The sequence below is a fragment of the Phasianus colchicus genome, chromosome 21 (genome assembly GCF_987193195.1).
Source record: "Phasianus colchicus chromosome 21, bPhaCol1.hap1.1, whole genome shotgun sequence".
Taxonomy (NCBI): domain Eukaryota; kingdom Metazoa; phylum Chordata; class Aves; order Galliformes; family Phasianidae; genus Phasianus; species Phasianus colchicus.
In genome coordinates this window covers 7080634-7102716 of record NC_143456.1, presented here as the reverse complement: position 1 = coordinate 7102716, position 22083 = coordinate 7080634, and the positions used below count along the sequence as shown (strand labels likewise).

At 57.2% G+C, this 22083-nt stretch overlaps 3 protein-coding genes across 4 annotated transcripts in view; 2 read left to right on the top strand and 1 right to left on the bottom strand.

Moving 5' to 3' along the window:
* Nucleotides 1–8458, bottom strand: part of ABR (ABR activator of RhoGEF and GTPase) — a 28842-nt gene extending 20384 nt beyond the window's left edge. The window contains exon 1 of one of the 2 annotated variants that reach the window (XM_031591619.2): nucleotides 8095–8458. In XM_031591619.2, coding sequence (XP_031447479.2) covers nucleotides 8095–8431 — 337 coding nt within the window. In that variant the 5' untranslated portion in view covers nucleotides 8432–8458. Of the gene's footprint in view, nucleotides 1–2269; nucleotides 2480–8094 lie in introns of those variants that run through there. The other variant, XM_031591620.2, reaches the window with a different exon arrangement.
* A 2420-nt stretch (nucleotides 8459–10878) lies between these two features.
* On the top strand, nucleotides 10879–12911 carry BHLHA9 (basic helix-loop-helix family member a9). Its single transcript, XM_031591323.2, has one exon. It carries the CDS (start codon nucleotides 10950–10952, stop codon nucleotides 11754–11756), a length of 807 nt encoding a protein of 268 aa, XP_031447183.1. The 5' UTR covers nucleotides 10879–10949; the 3' UTR covers nucleotides 11757–12911.
* Nucleotides 12912–13195: 284 nt separating this feature from the next.
* On the top strand, nucleotides 13196–17847 carry TRARG1 (trafficking regulator of GLUT4 (SLC2A4) 1). Its single transcript, XM_031591324.2, has 3 exons — nucleotides 13196–13790; nucleotides 16898–17030; nucleotides 17576–17847. The coding sequence occupies exons 1-2, from the start codon at nucleotides 13395–13397 to the stop codon at nucleotides 17027–17029; spliced, it is 528 nt and encodes a 175-aa protein (XP_031447184.1). The 5' UTR covers nucleotides 13196–13394; the 3' UTR covers nucleotide 17030; nucleotides 17576–17847.
* The last annotated feature ends 4236 nt before the right edge of the window (nucleotides 17848–22083 follow it).

The window sequence follows — 22083 nt, the reverse complement described above, 5'->3', positions numbered from 1 at the left end:
GGGGAAGGGACCAGTCCATGGAGACGCAGGAATGGCTTCAAACCTCAAGCACCCATTGCTTGCCCCCAGCCTGAGCAGATTTCAGCCCCAGGTCTGACCTGGAGATAAGCTGCAGTGTCCAAAGAAACATGGAAGGAGAGGGACCCTTGGCAGAGTCCTGTACCCACTCAGGAGCCCAGAACACTGTCTCCAGTGCCATGTCTCCACATGCACCAGGACTGCAGGACACCACGAGGTGCCTCTTGGCAGTATCCCAACCTTTTCTCAGGCTCTCCAAAGCAAATCCCCCCATGTCCATGGAGCACGAGTGGCTCCATCACTGCACTCACTATGAAGACAGATGGACACAAGTCAGGATGTGCTGCAAGCAGGGATCCAAAGGGATGTGCCATCACTCGGCGCACAGATCAGTGCCTAATGCCACCATGGGAGGGGGACTAATGCATAAGGGACACTGAGGGCCTGTCCTCTGCACAGCCCTGCCTGCAGAGCCCAGCAAGACCAAATTACACTGCTCCCTCCTCCCCCTGCAGCTGCATTGCCCCTGCAGCCTGTTTTTGTGCCCATGCCAAACCCAGAGCTATTTTTGCTCCAGCAACAGTGGAAACCCTCCTGCTCCATCCAAGATGTGGGGACAGAGGAATTAGAACCCACTCCACAGCCCCTCACCCAAATCAGCCATGGCCTAGGCTCCGTCAGCAGTGCTGCAGCCCCTAGCCCCCAGCACCACAGGCTTGTGCCTGAGGGACACTGGCAACATTGGGATCCCACAGCATGGTGGGGTCAGGAATATGTCCCCACATGGAAAAATCACATCTCAGCTCTGCCATCCAAGCTGACGCCAGTGAAATGATGCCCGAGAGTGAGCATGGCCAAGGGCGGCCACTGGCTCCTCCCAACACAGGCAGGTGACAGCACTGTCACAGCAGCACAGTGTGGCATTTCCTTTGCTTTCCCAATTGGGCACATACCACATCCAAGGCTCTGCACACCTCAACACTCACCTGCCCTATTCCATTCCCACAGTTCAGCATCCTTATGGTGGGGGAGAACATACTTTGCCATTCCCAGATTGCAAGGTTTGGGAAAATGCCACATTTTTACTGGGTGAAAATTCACCATGACAACAGGGATGCGTGAGCTGGCCTCAGACCTGCCTCCACAGGCCTCCTCGACACAAACAGCATCTCCTCCTCACCCACGCTGCATCCTCCCAGCTAGCACATCATCCCAGGATGCTCACAAGCCCAAGTGCTGAGCGTTCACTGCTCCCAAGTGCTATGGTCCCTGGGCATCCTGATAGTCCCTGGCACCGTGGGCTCTGCAGGGAGGCAGCTGCAGGGAGGCTGGGTCTGGAGGACTGCACAAGCTGGCACGGAGGGATGCTTTTGACTGCAAGAATCTGCCTTGGGGGATATGGGATGGAAAACTTTGGGGGACTCAGCCCCATGCATGGTGCCCCCGTGACCAACCCCAGCTCTGGGTTCTTGGCACAGTGAATTGCAAATTCAAATATGCAATTACCCCTGATCCCCATTCTGCCTCCCCACCCAAACCTGCCTCACAAGTGCCAGGCTCCATGATCAGCCACTTCCCAGCTAATATCCACAGATTTCACACCCCCAATACCACACAGCACTGTGTGCAGGTTCAGTGCTCCCCAGAAGGAATGGCAGAGACCCAAGCCCCCCATCTCCCAGCTGTGTATCCCAGGCTCCCTGGGATGCTGATGCCTGCACCGAGTGTCTCAGCACTGGCTTATTCCTCCCACGCCAGGTCCTGGCTGCCCATCCGTGGGGCCAGGAAGGATTCACAGCCCCATTGCTGCTGCAGGGGACTCCCTGCTGCCAGCCCTTAAGTACCACTACCACAGGACTGCGTTTCCACCGCACCCTCCTGCTAAAATCACTGCTGGGGGAGAGGAGACAACCCAAAGCCACAGAGAGACAGGGACTGAAGCAGCACTCCTATCCCCAGACCCCTCATGGGCAGAGCACAGTGTCACACTGCTCCGGCACCAGTGAGCCGCACCACACCAGTACCACTGCCACCCCTTGCAATGGACACAGGTCCCCACTTCCAACCCCGGAGAGCCCTGCCGGGGCATGAGGGATGCTCAGGGATGGGGGGACACAGCCCCCACCGACATCACCTGCCCCCTGCCCGCCCTCAGCTCAGCATCACCAGCGCAGCATCCATCCATCACCCAACAGACAGTGGGGGTACCCGTCTCCCCGAGCCCTCCCAGCCCCCCGCCCCGAGCACGTACTGCTGTAGAGGGTGTCGATCCAGGACAGTCGCGGCAGGCCGCGGTGGCTCAGCGGCTCCATGCTCGGCGTTCAGCCCCGCCAGCCGGCTCTCATCTCACAACAAAGGCAGCGAGGGCGGGAGGCGGGGGGCTGCAGGCCCAGGCGGGGGCTGGCTGGGAGCAGGGCAATGCCGCCTGACCGGCCGCACAGCGGTTCTTCTTCTGCCAGGGGAGCCCAGGGAAGGAGGTGCTGGCTGGCGATGGCAGTGCGTCCCGCCTCCCGCCTCTGCCTCGCCGGGGGGGAGCCGAGCCCTGCGTCCCCCGCACGCAGCCACGCCAGCTCCCCGCGGTGCCTGGGGAAGGGAGGTGGAGATGGTGGCTTTATGGGCACAGGGGTGCGAGGCTCCACGCAGAGCCTCAGGCAACCACGGAGTCAATGGGGGGACACGGGAACACCCGCCTCTGCCCCAACCTCACTCTCATCCCCATGCTCCAGGGATGCCCCGATCCCAGCCAAACCTCACCAGCTGAAGGATGCCCAGATCCCAGACCACTGCTGGTCCCTCTCTCCAGGAGAAGTCGGCACCTAGGGAGCCTCCCCCTCTGCCCCCACAAAGGACTGACACAGCTTGGAATGGGCAGGCAGGGGTTAAACTGCCCTCCCCATCTGCATGTAGCCAAAGGAAATACAAAGTGCCAGAGTCATCAACCCCAATATGTCAGCACACCAGCCAAGCGTTCAGCCAGCCCTCCTCCCACCCGCACCCACACCACTGCCCTCGTCCTGCTGGTGCGGCAGCATCCCAAGCCATTGTCCTCAGCCACATCCTGCCCTGCATGGGGATGGGCTCATCCCAGGTGATGGGGACAGCTGGGAGCCGTGCAGGAGGAACGATGCTGTGCGGGACATGTGGGGAAGGCACAACACCGGAGTGTAAGCTGCAGGACATGGGAGGCATCAGCAGCCACCACACCTGGAAAAGTCAATGGAAACACTGCCACTGCCCGGTTCCCAGCTCCCAGGGATGCTATGGCCTTCAGAGGTGGTGGATGCATTTTGGGGAGCACAGCTTGGCACAGCCCAGCACACGGTGCCACCCAGGCGCAGCCCTACATCCCCAGAGGGCCGCATCCAGCCCCCACAGGCTGAGTCACCGCATGCTGAGTCAGTGTTGAAGGTGCTGCCATTTCCCAGCCCTCACGCTTCTGGATGTCCTGGGGACCCCTGCACCCCACTCTGCACCCTGGCACTGCTTGGTGCGACAGCTCCCCTCCACAAGCCATTGGCACATATGGTGCCCAGGGGAGGCTGGCAATGGGGTGACACACTGCCCCACACAGTGAGTGCATCCACTGCTTTCGTATCCCCAGCAGCCCCCATCTGAATGACTGCAAGGCACAACCAGCCTTGATGCAAAGCGACTTCCATCCTCTCAACTCCTGTGCTTGGGCAGCTCTCTCTGAGCCCATGCAGCATAAGCCAAGGCTGGGGATAGGGATGGAGGAGGTGGAGGGGGAGGAGGTGGCAGCAGCTGCTTGGGCTGCAGCAGGGAGCAGGCATGCATGCATAGGCACAGCAGAACCAGGCCCCCACAGTGGCGAGGTACAGAGCTGAGCACACACATCCTCCGCAAGAGAGGAAGATGCTGAGTGCAGGAGCAGCAGCACCACTGTGGTGGTGCAGCACCAGCACAACCCTGCACAGAATAGAGGCAGGCAGCTCTCAGCATCTCCTGGGCAGCTGATTGTCTGCACATGGTATGCTTACATCACTCCCCTTGTGCATCAGCATGAGGGTGAAGAACCTCATGCCTCCCCTGAGCAGCACTGGGGGGGACTGAGGGAATCTCCCCAAAGTGCAAACACTCTATGAAGAGACAGCAGGGACAACAGCAAGTGTTGCAGCCAAGAGATGCTCAGGTAGGAACCATTTGGAGCCACATGGAAAAATCCCATGGATTTGGGGTGAAGAAATGCTGCTCAGTATGCACCAAGATGCCCAAAGTGGTACCATCCCTATGCCACCACTGATGGTTTCATGCAGCAAACACATACCCTGTGGGCCAACCAGCTGTGCCAAACACCCGTGCTTTATTTTGGTTACTCCACTCTATTTGCCTTTGCAAACAAACAAACACCCAAACCAAAACAAACAAACACAACCCTGCTCCTGCACATGGAGCACACCCAGCTCCCAGCAGCAGTGCCACAGCACGGACACCCAGCTCCCACAGTGGGAACCACACACTCCAACACACCCCAACAGCCTCCATCCATGACTCTGGGCACAACAGCTCGTGGAGCTGGGTGCATTCTTATGACAAAGCCCAGGCCTGCTGCCCCCACGCTGCAGCCCCGTGCCCTGTTGGGTTTCTCACAGCCCGCCTGGCATCTGCTGGCCGCAGCCGGGCAGCCCACGCACTGCTATTTCTGGGCTCTTGCACAAGAGGATGCTCCGACCACAGCCACGCGGCCCCGGGGTGCTGGGGACGGACAGCGAGGGGAAAGAGAGGGGGAGGAGAAATCGGTGGAGAACACGCAGCCAAAAGCCGGACGAGAGGGGCTGGAGGAGCCCCAGCACCAACCCGGGGGGCTGCGGAGGAAAAGGAAGAGATGGTGGTTGGCAAGTCGGGAAGAAAGCGTCCGCCCCGAGCACAAAGGTCTCCATCTGCCAGAGCTCTGCTCCATCCCAAAGCTCGCGGCTGTGGCTCAGTGCAGGGCAGACCCGCCCAGCCCCAGGCCAGTCTCTGCTCCTGAAACGCATCCAAGGGAGCCGAGAGGCGTCGCTGCTGCTCATCTACATATGCAAATCCTCCAGCTTAGCAAACACTGATAAAGAGAGGAGGGATGGAAAAGCCAAGCCTGTTTTAAGATGTTTTTTAGAGGCGAGGAGGGGAAATCTGAGTGCACCCCAACAGCAGCACCACGTCCAGAGGCTGCTGCTCCTGTGGACACTGTCACGAGGTCTGCAGGAGGAACCTGGAGATGCTGGGGGTAAATGTACCATTTTTCCTGGACAGACAGGGTTTTAGCCCCTGGCTAACCTGGGTCACCCTGATCTGACTCAAGGGAACACATCCCCCCACCAGCAGAAAATGGGAAAAAGAGTTTTCCCGCAGCTGATGGAGAGGGAATCTCAGCAGCACAGAAGTGTCTTTCCAGAAAAAAAGAAAAAAAAAAAAAAAAAAAAAGAAAGAAAGAAAAAAAAAGAAAAGCAAAACAGATTTCACGGCCCTGGTAGGACTTACAATGCAAATGTATTCAGGCCCCGCAGGGCACTTCTTTACAGTTTTCATTAATGGTGCCAACCTGCCCCAATGTCACCTCCCCAGACCCCCCTCCCCATCCCCAAGCAGCTTGGTGCTTGGAAAAGCGCCCTGTCCTGCACCTCCCAGCACAGTGCTGGGCCCCACAGCAGATGGGGACGGTTCAAAGGTCCCAGGCAGGGCTCACACACGCACATGCTGGGGTTTTGTTCCCTCCCGAGCAGTTAAAATTAAACACTGCCACTCTGCATGTCCTTCCCAGACCAGAAGAGGAACTCGCAGAGCGCTCAAACCCAAACAAACAGTCTTCCAACGGTGGAAAACACTACAAAGTTAAAATTAAAAAATAAAGAGGACACAGATGTCATGGCCAGGCTCGGGGCCACCCACGCACCTACAGCTTCAGCTCCTGCCTGAAGCCCCTCCTTGCTGTAAAGGGAGGGAAACGGATGTACAGAGATGCTGCAAAGTGACAGCAAAACATTTCACTTTCCATCACCTCCTGCACGCCACGAGCTGCTCCGGACAGAAAGAGATGCATGGAGACAAACCTCGGACTGCACACTGTTTTCTGTTCTCCTTTCTGCTGGGGCTTTTGAGATCTTACAAGAGAGGGATGAAGTATCAGCAGGGCACAAGGTGCCTGGGGTGGAGCTGAGCCTCAGCTCCATTGGGGCTGTGCTCACAATCTCTGTGCCACAGGGACCCCACTGCTGTCCCCAGGACTCAGGTCACACTTCCCAAGGTCACAGCAAACATGGGGTGGTTGCATTCATGGAAGAGACCACGAGATGTGATTCCAGCTAATGGAGGGCAGGGGGTTTCACTCACAGCACCCTGCTGTGCTGCATCCAACACCAAACATTCTGCCCTCATCCCGCTGGGATGTCCACAAGAAAAGTTCACGCAGCAAAGCAGCTTCATGCAAAGCAAATCTCTTCCTAAACTTCCCAGCAATGAAACCGAGCACGGAGGTGCTCTTCCTCTGACTGCAACCCAAACACTGAGCTCAGAGCATGCCCTCAACATGCATCCCCCCAGTTCCCTTCTCAGTCCCCAGCACAGGGACAGGTGATGAAGGGAATGCAAGCCTTTTGCACTTCCTTTCAGCCATCTGCTCGCTGACACTCCGATTGGGTCGGTCCTGAGCGAGCTGGCAAGGGCATTATCTCCAATGCCAGCATCACATATCTGGCTGTCACATGCCCTCCTCTCATGCAATAGCTGCAGACGGAGGCATCTTGCAGATATCCTCACTTTAAATCAGATTAATCACAAGCTACTTAACGGAAACCACTGTGTTTCCCATGGTAATTCCCATAAAGGCAATACCCAGCACTGCTGCATTACGTTACCGTGAGCTCAGCCGCCTACAGAAGGAGAGCCCCAAACTTCATGAAAATACTGGGGGACCCCAAACCAGACAGCACGCACCAAATTACCAACTACACCACAGCCCAGCTGGCAAGCAGCACTGCAGGAATTGGTAGTTACAGCTGAACAATAAAGAGAAGTGGGAAGAAAAGGCAGGAGCAATAAATGAGCCGCACGTAACTAGAAAGGGGGATCCAGTCATCAGCCACACGCTGCTTATTGTACGCTCAGAATCTGCTGTGAAATGTCAGCACACACTGAGTCCCTTATAATGCACAACAAAGCACTGCTGATGCCAAGGGATTGCATGGGACATGCTGGGAAGAGCCCACCACTGTCACCATCACCATCACCCACACAGCCCCCAGCTCTGGGAGCCGATTGTTTGGGCTCAGTTTCTTTGGGGCAGGGAACAAAATCAACCCCAACAGACTGAGCAAGAGCAAAACTAAAGCAAGTCAGTTGCAGAGTCAGCAACGTAAGTGCCATCTCCTGGCTGTCAGGGCTGTGTTTGAATCGGGATAAAAGCACACGGGATGATGCAATAACAACTTCCAGGCCGCTGGAAGTAGGACAATGTGACAATGCTGGCTGCTTGCGCCCTCAGTACCAAGAAGCATGCAGCAGCTTGCAAAATAATGTGTCCTCAGGATGCCCGGACACCTCACACGTCTGCTTTAGAGGCTGCAGGACTTCACAGCCCTGAGCTAAGGCACACTTGGAGGAAGTGGCTTTTGTGCAGCATCCCAGGCCTGGAGGTGGCTGCTGTGCTGGTGGCACCTTCAAGAAGTGGCTGCATGGGATCGGCCTAAGGATGGGGCCTTGGCACAGGATGCCCTTGAGAGCAGGACAGCACGGGGCCGGGGCTGACGTTAACTGAGGCACAAGGACACGCGGTGCTCCTGGCGGTGTGACGGGGACCTCCTGGGGAGACTTTCAGATCCGCTGCCGTGCCGTGACCACGTGCGGGGATGGCACAGGGGACGGCACAGGGTGGGGGGACACGAGCACGATGTCCTCGGATGTGGCACGTGAGGGTGGCCCGGGGGGACAGCACGGGAAACCCCCTGACCGTGCAAACGGGGACAGCCCGCTGAGGAGCCGGCGCGGGGGCCGCGGGGCAGCACGACCCCTCTGCCGCACACCTGGGGGGCCAACCCCGCTGCCGGGCACCGACTCGCAGGGCCGTGCCCCCCCGCCACCCACCTGCCGAGGACGCGTCCTCCGCTCCGGAGCTGCCGTCGCTGCCTCCCTCCGGGGAACTGCCGCGGGGGGCGGCGGGGGGCGGGCGGCGGCGGGGCAGGGCCGGGGGGCGCGGGGGGGCGCGGGCCAGGGCCGCCTCCAGGTACAGCACCTTGAAGCGCTCCTCGGCCAGAGCCCGCTGCAGGCGCCGCAGGTGCCGGCGGCATCGCTCCAGCTCCCGCTCCATGGCCCGCACCGAGCCCAGCTCCATGCGGGGCGCCGGTTCCCCCGGGAATTCCTCCTGCCAATGTCGGGCAAAGTCAGCCCGAGCCGCCGCCGCCGCCTCCTCGCCCGCTGCCATCCCCGGGCTTCCCCGCCGCCTTCCTCCTCCTCCTCCTCCTCCTTCCGCCCCCCACCACCGCCGCGGGCCCTGACGTCGGCTCCCGCCCGGCCCCTCCGGCCCGCCCCCGGCCGCTCCTCCTCGGCACGGCCCCGACGGGGCGGGAGCAGCGCTACCACCGCCCTCCGGCACCGCCCGGCCCGGCTCTCTGCAGCCGGGTCTCGGTGTCCATTCGTGGAACACCGGAGGAAGGCACCTCCAGGTTAAAGGAGCCCCACTGAGGTAGTGGTGCTAGCATAGCACTCGTACCAGCAGCCTTTCCTGCTCGAGGCGCAGCCTGGGGTCTCCCCAGGAGCTCCTGATGCGTTAGGAGGATGCTGGGAGGGTCGTGTACCCGCAGCTGGTCCGAGCCCTTCCTGGTGAGGGTCCACCTTGGAGCTCCTGATATGTGCCAGGAGGATGCTGAGCGCTGAGATGAGGCAGTGCCTCCTGCCAGCAGCATCCGAGCAACGAACCAAGTGGCACAAACCATCCCACGCACTGCAAGGAGCTGCTTCTCAGCCAGCAAGAAGTGAGCCTCAAAGGCACCGAGTAGTGGGAGCCGCCCTATCCCAGCCCGTGTGCTGGGCTTATGGCCATCAACATCCCCATGCTGGTGGTGCTCTGACGATAACACCTGGCACAATGACACTCTGATGGTGACACCTGGCTTGTTATCAGTGACAGTGACACCTGGCTTGGTGCACAGTGCTTTGCTCTCCACGCCTCATACAGGAATGGCATTTCCCTTTCGTCACAGCAGGGAGATGTGGGTGACTCAGGGTGGTGATTCACAGCCCGTGTCCCTTGTTGCTACCTGGCTGTGGCCCAGCAGGAAGAAAGCACCCTATTCATTTACGTACGATCCCAGGAAGTGTTGCAACAGCCACCTCCTCCATCCCCAGAGTGGCTGCTCCTGTCCCCATGGTGGCTGCTCCCATGGGGAGGGCTTTGGGGCTCCTCTTGGCACAGCCTCCCCTTGGGGACGGTGGGGCAGAGAGTCCCAAAACACCCCTCTGGGCCGTGGGGCCAATGACAGAAGTGACACTGGCGCCCAGATGAGGACAGTGCCCGGTAATGCCCTGTCCCATGCTGGAGAGTCAGCCCATCCCCAGTGCTGAGACCTTCTACAGGAGGTGGAGGAAGAAGGGGGGGTGCAGTGAGCAACTGATTTATGTGTGGTGACAGATAATTACAGCCCTTCCATCAGCTGTCATGCAGACGGCCCAGCAGAGCTTTACACCGCATTTCTGGCTGCCCATTCCAACCCATAAATCTCCCCAATGCAAAGTGATAAATCAGGGGGGCTGGGGGAGCAGCCCCAGGCAGGTGTCCTTCCCCACCTGCCCACCCAGTAATGGGCAGGTAGATAGGAAATGTCCAGGACGAGGTGGGGACACCCGGCGGGCTGTGCTAATTACAGGCAGCAGGTGGCATCCGACGAGCTGTGATTTATGGGCCGGTCCTTCCGAGAGCTGGGGCTGAGTCCCTGCAGGGCTGGGGCCAGCAAAGCTTCATGGCTATTCCTGGGGCTCTGGGTAGGATGAGGGTACGGCAGGGGCCATGGGCACATCTATGTGCTCAGCCCTGTGTCAGCTCTGTGTGCATGGCTCAACTTCCTGCACCAACAAAGCATCCCCATGGCATCACAGAATGGCATTTCTCTAAGTCTCTGGCATGAAATCACCCCCCAGAAAATTAAATCGCTTTTTGTTCCTGAACTGGGCCTGCAGCTTGAAGGGACTGGGGGACCAGAAGGCCACTGGGAGAACAAGAGGGTTATGGTGAGCACAGGTGGGTGCTCAGAGCTATTTGCAAGCTTCATTTCCCTTTGAAGTCCCACTGCCTCATCCTCCCCGCTCCCCCAGGCTCTGGCTCCTGATTTATGGGGTTTCTGAAGCAGAGGCACCTAAATTAGCTCCCACTTCAAAGAGCCAAAAGAGGAGAAGGGCAACAGACAAATAGCCTCGCTAATTGTAGCCATTGATCAACCCCACTGCGGGATGATCAGATAAGAAGGGATGGATAAAGGGGACCATGTTCTCCCAGGGCTTGGCTTCTGCACCAGTAGCCCCAACAATTTGTCACAATGACTCTCCAGGGCCATTTTTCAAATCATTTGTTACCCCGTATGCAGGAGGGCATTTAGCAGCTGCTTTCTAATGAAAAGGTGGGCAAAGGGGCAGGGAATGCAACTGCAAGCAGCCTGGCCCTCCTGATGACCTCCATCCCATGGCTTGGAGACCGATGGGGAATAAGGAGATTTAGGAAACAAGCTGTGGGAAACAAGGAAATCTGGGGCACGAGGAGCCTCATCATCTCCACCAACAAGGGTAAATATGAGGCAGGCCCAGCAGTGCTCCCAGCAGCAGGAAGGAGGGAGGCAGACAGCACTCCAGCTCCTTTGCCACCTGCCCAGTGTTGTGGCACTGAGGGACGAGGTTATTGAGCATGGTGGGGGTGGTCTGGGGCTGGACTTGGGGATCTGAGAGGTCTCTAAATGGGAGCATCCCCTGGGCAGGGCCAGCACCTGGGGGCTGGGATGGAGCCACGTGACAGCGGTGGGGTTTTTAGGGCTGGCTGCCTGACCTCAGAGCAGTGTGTGGCAGACCCGGGGAAGGCAGGACCACAACAGCACCTCGCCCCCATCCTGCTCACCACAGCCATGTCCCGAGCAGCTGCAGCACGGCTGGGAGAGCCTGATGGCTCAGAAGAGGAGCTGGAGGTCGGGGCAGCACCGCGAGCATGCTGCAGGCAGAAAATGTGGGTTCCTAAGGGGAGGAATACAACCACCTGTCTGGAGGACACCGAGGAGATGAAGGTGAGGAAGAGGAGCAGGCCGGCACGCTCCAAGGCCAGGAGGATGGCAGCCAACGTGCGGGAGCGCAAGAGGATCCTGGACTACAACCAAGCCTTCAATGCCCTGCGGCTGGCCCTCAAGCACGACCTCGGAGGCAAGAGGCTCTCCAAAATCGCCACCCTCCGGAGAGCCATCCACCGCATCGCCGCTCTGTCCCTGTCCTTGCACTGCTGGCCCTGCACCCACTCCGAGTGCCGCAGGCAGGGCGTGCGGGACGGCCGCCTCGTGCCCCCCAGTGCTGTGGGTTATGGCTGCTATCCTCCTGAGAGCCAACTCCAGTGCTACGAGAGCCCACAGGAGGATCGCCCAGCAGCCAGCCCTGGGTTTTACCCCGTGGGGAATCAGCAGAAGCACGCAAGCAACTCGCAAGCCCTCCCGCTTGCACCGCTCCCCTGGCAGCTGGGGGGGTTGCAGAGCTCTGGCTTCCAATGCTTCCCCATCCACTGAACCACAGAGCAGGGAGGGTGAGATGGTGCTGGGAAGGTAACAAAGCGGGGAGTGGGATGGGACTGTGTGGGAGCAGTGGGACATGGAGCTCAGCTGAGGTGCCGTGAGCCCAGCAAAGCCTGGGAACTCAGCTGGGAAGCGTGGAGGAGGTGGCTTTGTGCTCGAGGAAGGGCCAGCTCCACAGTTTCTTTTCCTGTGAGGTTTCTCTGCTGGAAATTGTGACCATTATTTATTCTCTTTTGCTTGCTTTGTGAGAAAACATGACTTAAAAACCCAGCATTGGGGCACTGGCTGTTACTGTGTGCGAGGTGGACAGATGGTGTGTGTGGATCACACTAAAGCCCCTGGCTCTGGTTCCAGCTGATGAATTAGGGGAGCAGGGGCTGGGAAAGGTTAACTCGGTTGTACTTTTAATGCTAAGCCCATTGGTGCACATATTGGTGCGCAGACAGACTGGTAAGCCTGGACCAGGAGGAAAGAGAGACAGATGTCTGCCTTTGGAAAGTCCGTGCTTCCTCCTGGTGACTGCAAAGTGGATCTCTGGGATGGTCTGGTACCGAGCTCCTGGCTGGGACAGGGGAGGGCTCAGCCCTCAGCTCCTCGTGTGCCAGTCTTCCTCCTTCTTTAGACCCAGGTTGGGGTGGGGGAGCTGGGAAATGAGCCTGGCAGAGGAAAGCCCGTAGCAGCCAGGAGAGAGAGCTCTCTGCTCAGCAAAGGATCCTCCTCCAAGCGCTGCCGGTGTGAGACATCTTGGCTTTCATCTCCAGCAGATGTTCCCCTTTCCAGGAGGGCTGCAGCCATGGCTGCTGGAGGAATCCATGTCTCCCATCAGCATCTCCTGCTACGGGGCAAGGCTCTGCCTGCGTCCAGTGCTCATACACCGCGGTGTGAGCTCAGGAAAACCAGGATCCAGAGATGTGAAAGCCAAACCAAACCCACGCCCACCCTAGCACTAATCCCTCTCCATCACAATTCTATTTTCAGTTTTTACCCCACATTTTGGTGTTAAAGCAAAACGGATGGAAATAAATGTTCGGAAAGATGAGATAAGGGGAAAGACAAAACACTTGAGACCATTGAGGCTCTCGGCTTCACGGTTACAAAATGCGGATCCCTTTTCTGTCCAGAGGCTGCGGGTTGGGTGGTTGCCGGGGGACAGCGGCTCTTCGGGTCCCCGCGGAGTGACAGCGGCAGCGGGGCGGGCCCGCAGGTGGCACTCTGCGCCCGGGAATCCCCCGGCAAAGCGGGGAGGGAGAATTCGGAGCCGGTGGCGAAGAGCTGCCGTTGGAAGGCGGCTCGGTGGGCAGCCACCACCCTCCCTCCCGCCCCTCGCACCCGCTGCTGTGCCCGGGGATCCGAGCGCGGGGGGCTCCGCGGGGCGGGACGGAACCGCGCGGGGGGTTGGGTGGGTGGGAGGATCCCACGGGGGGTTTCCCTCCCGCCTCGGCCCTCCGCATCCCGGCGAGCATCCCCTCCTCGGGAGGAACCGGGCCAAGCCGGGGGCGGTGCGCTGCCCCGCTCCTGCCCCGCGGGCAGAGCCCCGTTGGCCCCTCCTCCGGCACGGCCTCCCGCGGGGCGCCGAGCCCCGAGCGCAGAACGGCGGCGGCGGGGCGAGCTCCGAGCCCGCTCCGCCGGGCCATGGCGAGCGGCGACGCCGCGCCCGCGGGCTCGGGCTCCGGCTCGGGCTCGGGCTCGGGCACGGTGCTGCCCAGCCGCCTCCAGGAGACCGAGAAGCTGCTGGCCGCCACCGAGGGCCGGGAGGGCCTCCGGGGCTCCAAGTCCTTCACGGCCGCGTTGGCCGGCGAGGCGGAGCGCAACGGGCACGGGCTCTCCTACAAGTCGGTGTCGGTCGGGCACTTGGAGGCGGCCCCGCTATCGCCGTCCCGGCTCAGCCTGGGCAGAGCCTCCTCCACCGCCACCAGCACGGCGGCTCCCGACCAGGGCCGCCCGCGGGACTACCTGGTACTCGCCATCTTCTCCTGCTTCTGCCCCGTTTGGCCCATCAACGTGGTGGCCCTCGTCTTCTCCATCATGGTGAGTGCGGCCCCGACGGGCGGCACCGGGCTGCGGCGCTGTCCGCGGTGCTGCGGCGGCTCGGGGCGGGGAGCGGCCGGGCGGGGCTCGGAGCTCGGGGCTCGGAGCTCGGTTCCTGGGGCTCAAGACTCGAATTTCGGGGCTCAGTGATCGGATCTCGGGGCTCGGAGCTCGGAAGGGTTGTGCTGCTGCTCCCATACCTCGACTGGGGTTCTCTGGGACAGCTCACGGAGGAATGAAGTGGGGCAGCCCGGGCTGTTGGATTCGGGATTTAGGATGTGGGATTTGGGATGCGCAATGTGGGATTTGGAAATACGGGATTTGGAATTCGGAATGTGTGGTTTGGAATTTGGGATTTGGGCTCATTCAAGATGCGGGATTTGGGATGCGGTTTGAGGCACGCCCTGCCCTGACTCCATGCCCTCTCCTCTCCCGGTGGCCGTAAGCAGCCCAGTTCCCAGCTGGGATGGAGCAGCGAGGCGCGGACGAGCGCTCTCCCTCTCTCCACCCCTTAGCAGCCCAACCCAACCCTGCAGCATCGGGGGGACCCGGGCGGGGGGCTCGCTCCTGCCCTCAGACACTTCAAAGGGAGGAAGGCTGCACCTGCAGCTCCCACATTCGTCCCAAAAAAGCAATTTTCTCCATTAAATATCCCCCACACCTCAGCAAACACACCGACATCAGAGCAGGAGAGAAGAAAGGCAGCCGCCTCCCACTTGTCTCAGCAGAGCCTCGCGAGCACGGCCACCCCCTTCCCCTGCTGCTGCACAGCCCCCGGCCAGCCTCCCCACCATGCATTTCCAACGGAGGCAAATCTCATCTTTGAAAATGCTCATGGAAAGCCATCCCCTGCTCTCCACCCAAAATACAGAGGCATCCTTCTCCCACAGCACAGAAACAGGGATGTGCAGCTGCCTGCAAACCTGCGTGGCACCCGGGTACCCCTCATGCTGGAGGGTGGGCAGCCTCCCTGCAGTGTGCTGACTTCCCTCTAGCTCTGCAATTGTGTTTTTTCCTTTCCCAAGTCAATGCTTTTTTGCACATGAAAGCTTTGCTGGGCAATAAGCGGCAAGCAGAGAGGGAAGCAAATGAATGCTTTGTGGAGTTAGTGTCTCATAAATCATTATTTTTTTCCAAACGCTGCACTCAGATCCCCATAGGGCTCAGGGCCAGGGGTGGGGAAACAAATCAGCTCCAGCCCCCAGGCCTTTCCTGCTCCTGGTGGTCTTGGGGAAATGAGCAACCTGGGGGCTCCTCCACTGCTCCCGGGGTGCACCTGCTTGGAGAAGAGCCAGAGTCCCATGGGAGTGCAGAGCTCACCCAACAGCACCCAACAGCAGGAGCTGATCAAGGGGAGTGAAACACAAAGTGAGAACCCACACCGAGTAAAACAGTGTGCCCCAAATCCATACTGCTGCTACAGAGCAGAGGGAGAAGTCAAACTGTGTGTTATTCATGTAAATGGTGCATTCATCCATCTCAGTCTGGTGGTGATTTATACCTCCCTTGGAACGTTTTCTTCAACCAAATGCAAGTGTGGAGAATTAATGACTGATTCTGAGTAACGGGTGGCACTCAGCAGAGCACATCCAAAGCCAGTTCATAAATGGAGAGAGGCTGCGACCGTTTGTCTTTCTGTCCCTGGGACTGGCACGGGGTGGCTCTCCTGATGGCACTCACCTGGCTCCATGCATTTTGCTGTGGGTCCCTTCCAGTCCCAACTCTGTGCTGGGTTGTGTTCCCTAAAAGATTCCCCGTGACACCGAGTCCCTTAGCACAATGCTGGCATAATGCCCTTTGGGGCTCCTCTGCGTCTCGATTAATAAAGAAAATGGTCATGGTTTTATGGAGAATGAAAATCATAGGGTGGCTGATAGGAAGCAGCTATAATCAAACCATTCCAATGAATAATATATGTGCAGGACCAAATGCTTGCTAAATACGCCACGCTGATGCTGATGTATTTTTCAGAATTGTTCAGGATAAACGATCACTAAACACTTCCAGAAGCTGTAGTGATAAATATGTCGAATCTGTTAGCCCATATATTTTCCTTGGAAGACAGCTAGAGCTGCAAATATGTTTCACCGCAATCTAACCCACACCCTGCAAAAACATTACACTTGGTTACAAACATCTGAGCCTATAAAAATCCCAAATGCCGGGGGCTGTCAGCGAGCAGCTCAGGGACCCCATCTATCCCTGCATGGCTGTGTTCTCCCCTGTCCCTCTGCACCATCCCATGGGGCTTCTTTTCTTCCCCTCCTGCTCTACAGTGCAAACAAGCTCTTGGCTGCGTACCACTGTTTTTTGGGGTTGCCTGCCAGGTGTGCTGTAGGGAACCAAAGGGAATGAGGTCTTGAGCTCAACACCAGTGCAATGGTTTGGCTGTGTGATGCCAGATTGCCAATTATGGGGTGATGCAAGCTGAGGACATCGTAGGTAATGGAGTTGCATGGAGTTGGAGCTGTGCTGGCTCTGCCAGCTGCTCGTTTTCTTTTGTTTTCAATACAAGAAAGCTCACACATGGTGCAGTGCATCTGAGATGCACAGTTTTGGAAAGGAAAGTGCAATTGTTTGATACTTTTTCATCCTTAATTCTTGATTCTTCTTTGCCCACATTGCATCTCTCCCCTATTTCTTTTCCCCATTCCAAGCCCCCCCGAACAGCTGAGAACACTACCAATGGGCCTTACAGCTCCTTATCCTATTTTCTTCCGTCCCAAACCTTTCTCAGTTGGTTCCGCTGAAGGATCCAATTCCAGCTCCCAGGGCTCCCTCCATCCCTTATGGACCCCAGGCCACCAGTGACTGCCTCCCCCATCCCAGCCCCCAGTTAATGAATTTCTTTGGGGATCCAAGTCCCAAATTCCAGTTGTTTATTTTTCCATACAAGCTCCAGAGAAGGATGGTTGTTGTTGGTCAACGCCTCCCACCCAGGCCAGGGTCCTAATGCAGACCTGAACCCATTCATTGCCCATCTTACCCTTGGGGAACAGAGGACAACCAATTGGCTGAGTTCCAATCCATGTCCCTTGGTGGCACAGCTGCTGAATTTCGGGGCTGCAGTCTCTCTCAGGAGCCTCTCTCTCTATGCTTCCCCCCAGTCACGGAACAGTGGGCAGCAGGGGGATGTGGATGGAGCCCGACGCCTGGGCCGCATGGCCCGCCTGCTCAGCATCGTCTCCATCGTGCTGGGGACCATCATCATCGTGCTCTACGTCTCGCTCAGAGTCTGAGGTAACACCTCCTTCTCATTTCCCCACCTCAAGCAGTGACCTCTCCTTTTTTTCCCCAGTCCATGAGGCTCCTTGGGCAGTTTATGGGACACCCCTGCCCATAGGACACATCATTCCCACCCAGCATGAGGCACTGAGCACTGCTGTGCTGTGCTGATAAGTCCACCATCAACAGCACACATGCAATATGCCCCAGAGAAGGGGATGCTTGCAGCAGGAATAGGACCAGAATTTGAGGTCTCTCTACTATCCCATATAAGATCCCCCAGGCAAAAAGTGTTTTGACTATAACCCAAGGACTTACTATAGTGAGGCTGAGGTGGGTTTCTCTGATAGAATAAAAGCAAAGGGACTGAGGCCACAAATCAGCCTGCCCAGTGGTGCCATCCCCGGGTGTGTGGAGACCTTCCCATCCACAAAGCCACCTTCTCAGAGCACCTGGGGACATGGGAATGTCACATCTCACCCACTCCATGGCCCAAACCCCAAAGGCATCAGGATCACCTCTGCTGGAAGCTGCCCTGAGACCCTCTTTCTGTTTTACAGCTTCCTAGAAGACGTAGCATGCAAATACCTCGAAGAGGAGGAAGACAGCGCTCCTTTTGGGGTTTTTTTACTTTCAGCCTTGCAACAAAAACTTGTGACAGCGGAGCCCATCTGGAGGAATGTGCGTGGCTGCTCCACTGCCTTCTGGGGACAAGAGGGGATGGGCACACGGCAAGGGGATGAGGGACAAGAACTGGATGTGAGCAGAGAGGAGAAGGGGAAATCCACTACCTCATTCCCCTCCAACAGGGTGGGGAGACCACGCAGGAGGATGGACAGAAGAAGGAGGAGGAGGGAGATTCCAGACCGAAGCTTGTTTGAAGAAAAACCTAAGGGCGGACCGTGGCATTTTGAGGAATCCTCCTAAGGATTTTGGCACTGTCGTTTTGGGGGATTTGTTGGTTTTTAAATCATCGAATTCTGTCTCTGCAAAAACAAACAAACAAACAAACAAAAAACACCCAAAAGCTCAAACTGCCACCGGGAGTGGAGCGGTGTTCCATGCATGAGGAGGGCGAGCTGCAGAGCGCGGCGGTGCTCGGAGATGCGGTGGGTGCTTTTGTATTTTTGATGAAAAAAAAAACAAAAAAGAGACAATGACCATTTGCATGCCTTTGGGAATGTTCTCCGTGTCTGCTCATCCATCCACGCCCCTCCATCGCTCGCAGATGTCCGGGCTGGCGGAGCAGGGCGCTGCTGCATGGGAGCGCAGCGCTAACGGAAGGGATCACGCTTTCTTTGTGCAACCACACGTTTCCTTCTCCATGCACCCAAAGTGAGGTTAATGCCACCGGCGCTGAGCACAGGTTCTGGTTAACCCACAGAGGCGGCACTGAGGAGCAGAGCCCTCATACCTGCTGGGTCGTGTTTGTCACACAAGAGCTGCAGCAAGATCCGGCCCTACGGCCGCGCTCATCTCCCCTCACCTCTTTGGGCTCCAACTGAGGGCTCCAGGGGACCTTCAGAGGGATGGAGGAGTTCAGAGTCGTGCTCTTCTCATTACCCCTCTTCTGCATCTCGGACACCTCCAGCACCACTGGAGCGTGCTGGGCTCGGGTCCATGAGTATTATTATTTTTTAACATTTTGTATTTAACAACATGTAAAGAATGCTGACTTTTTGCTCCCCATGATCATCCCAAGCCCCGCTGCTCCCAGCCAAGTCTTCCACGCCATGCAGCCCCATCCGACCTCCTTGTTCCCACTGTGGGCTGATGCTGGCGCTGGCATTTCATTTGGCCATGCAGATTGAGCAAGGTTCCCGTTGCTGTATGTTTGCAGATGGCTCCTGGCTGTGCCCGTTGGCTTTGCATTGGCCAAGCCTTCCTTTTAGCAAAACTTTGCTGGCACAATTCCAAATTACAGACGTGGGAGCTGCACCCACAGCCTGCCCTGGGACGTGGGGTATTTTTGAAGCACCCTACCCAGGAGATCCCCAAACCAAACCCAACATGTCCAAGGGTTTTGTCCATGTGGGAGCTATTGTACATCGTGGTGCACCGGGAGGAGCCCCCGAGCATCACTGTGCTTGCATCCTTCCCAAACTGGTGTGCATGGGGCACGTGGGGAGGCAGAGGGGAGAGGTGCTGTGCCATAAATCCTCGAAACATAGGGATGTAGATGGGATTGTTCTCTTGTCACTTGTTTAGCTGCTCTTTGTTACGGGGTTTCCTTTGGGTAGAGGTAATCTGAACCCAGGGGATAGGAGAGCCAAATCCCTGCACCCACCGTTACGTTTTTCTTTACGTTCAAAGGGGCTGCAGGGACTCAGAGCAATAGCACAGTACAACAGCTCTTTCCTGGGCTGCCTTCCCACCCGCCCCTTTGCCTCTGCTTTATTGCAAACTGTGAGCTTCTGAAAACGGACCAAATTCACCTCCTGCATTTGCAACTCATTTCTTGCACGCTCAGGGCTGGAGAAGCTCTGTGCTGGGCTGTGCGCAGAGCCCTTTGGCACCTGATCCCCTGTCCCTCTTGGAGGAGGGATCCCCGAGGATGAGATGGGTCAGCACATGGGGGAAACTGCAGCACTTGAGAGCACCAAATGGAGGATGGAACGCTGCCCTGGCATTACACAAAGCCTTCCAGCTCACGGCCTGAAGTGCTTTGCCACGGCTGCAGCCCCGCGGCGAGGGCTGCGCTATTCTCATCGCACAGATGGCAAAGTTGCTCCAAGTCACGTGTGCCAGCAGCTCAGAAAAGAAAACAGTTCTTTCTCCTCCTCAACATAAATAGGAGGGAATGCATCCGTCCTTTGAATCTGATGCTTCCAGAGGGCTTTTTGCAAGCCAGGACGACCTCGAGGATGTACAGAGCAGGACCAGAGGTGCAGCAGAGGCACCAGAAGCCACCGAGTGCAGGAGAGAGCAACAACTTTCCAAAAAAAAAAAAAACAACAAAAAAAACCCAACCAAACCATAAAACACAAAGACCCCTTGATTCCTTCCCTTTTTTCATCTCCTTTCTGGCTAGATACAACTGCACTGCCCTGCACTCTTCAATACATCTCCGTGCTCCTCATCCCACACTTAGACACAGTCAAACGTCTCTACAGTCACACGGAATGTTTTCCTTCCTTGCAACCCACCTCCTGTGCCGTACCAGAAGGCTCCCAGGACCAAGCAGACCCTTTCCCCACTCTGCATTGAGCTCCCGTTGTGCTCTGCAGCCTGATCCTGCACACAGGACTCTCCAGGAACTGCTCACTGCAGCATTGTGGTTTCAGCCAGGTTCTTTGAGGGATGCAGTGTCCGTGGGGCAGAGGGATGCACAGCACCCAGTGTCCAACTGATGACTGCTGGTGGAGAGGACCAGGAGGGCTTTAGCACAAAGGGAGGAAAATGACAGAAGAGCTTTCCCAGTTTGCTGCACTGGTGATGATTTCCCTTTTCCTAATCGTTATTTCCCTCCTTTCCAGTTGCTGCCAATTAAACACCAACCCCACTCCTGTTCAGTCTGAGCCCAGGATGGGGCTGAGCCACCCCTATGGGCTGCTCCCACCCCCGGTGCCTCCAGCCCCATCCCAGCACTTGGCCGCTCATCGCTGCCCAACATGAACTGATTGCAGATTGAATGCCAATTATTTTCTTTCCTTGTGCACTCTTTCATTTTGGCAAAGCCAAATTTGGCAAAGCTAAAATCTCCCATGCTTGGGGACAAGCCAAGGGGGTGAGGGGGGGGGGGGGAGGGAGGGGAGCAGCCTTTTCAAAGCAATGGGTGTCCCAAGGCACGGCCCCAACCCTCAGAGCCCAGCTGGAGGAGTGCTCAGCGATGCCATGGACACTCCAGGAATCGCCTTGCTGGTCGATGTTTCTTTTTCTGCGGGATGATATGGTGTACCTTATATACTTCCTTTGTATTTCTTGGCATGAGAAAAGAATTAAAATGTAACATGCATGGTCAAAGCCAGACTTGCTTCTTCTGTCTAAATGAGAACAATATATCAAACTGTTTGTTTAATTACTGCTCCCCATTCCGAAGGCAGTGCAGCATTTTGGCTGTGGTGGCACTGCCACCAGACCTCACCTCTGCAGCTCTGCGTTCTGCACAGCCAATGAGGAGAGAGTGCAGACACATTCCAAACCCAAATCCTCAAATTATTGATCAAAACCACAGATCTCCTGAATGGGCAACTGCCCTGAGCAGCCTCGTCCATCCCCTCATTCCTATCCCAAATGGTGGCTGCAGGAAGGAGCCCAGCAAAGCTTTGTGCTGTCGATAGGCAGCGATAGGACCAATACCTTCTTTTCTTTCTCAGAAGACAAAAGCTACAGTGGTGGTTTGGGGATCCATCACCCGCATTTCAAACCTTGAGGCACTGCCTGAACACTCAGGCAGCACTCAGACCAGACCAGCTTTCTCCATACCCTTCCCCTTTATCACAACACCATCCCCCACTGGGCTCTGCCCCATGCTAAGGCATTTTGATCCCTATTTCTTTGCCACGTCCAGAATTTTCCCAGTGTGAATCCTAGAACCCACAGCACAGAATGCTCTCCCTCCGCTGGGCGCAGTCCTGGAGCAGTGGGCAGATGGAGCTCCAGACCTCAGAGGTGGGAGCTGATGGTCTCTGCTCTGCTGTTTTGCTAAGGAGAGGGCAGTGCCAAGTGCTTTCGCTCCTGTTTTATTAATACTCTGCTCTGATGGTTCATGTATAATAGATAGGAGAAGGAACAGTGAGAGGTTTACATCCCATTTCCTTGTGGATATGGTTCTTGCTGAGCACCAAAGGCTCTCCATTCACCTCTAATAAGTTTGTGTGAGGTCTGGGGGTTCGGGTGAAGGACACAAAGTCGGTCACCACTTCCCCAGCCGCTTTCCATGGGAGCTCCCAGTGGAACAGAGGGAGATGTCTGGATTTGCTCTGGCACCCATAACTCCGTACTCAGCCCTTTCCTTCTGCTGGCTGCTGCTGAATCTCCAGGTTTCCTAAAATAGATCTGTGGGGATTCTCCCTGAGCTGAGCACAGAGATGTGACGACTGATGGCCCTCATTGCCTCCACTCCGCA

Bases quoted from the DNA above. Each gene is read 5' to 3' on its own strand.
- TRARG1 (XM_031591324.2), top strand. From the start codon at position 13,395: ATGGCGAGCGGCGACGCCGCGCCCGCGGGCTCGGGCTCCGGCTCGGGC. The intron at 13,791-16,897 runs GTGAGTGCGGCC...GCTTCCCCCCAG, and splicing joins CCCTCGTCTTCTCCATCATG to TCACGGAACAGTGGGCAGCA.
- BHLHA9 (XM_031591323.2), top strand. From the start codon at position 10,950: ATGGGAGCATCCCCTGGGCAGGGCCAGCACCTGGGGGCTGGGATGGAG.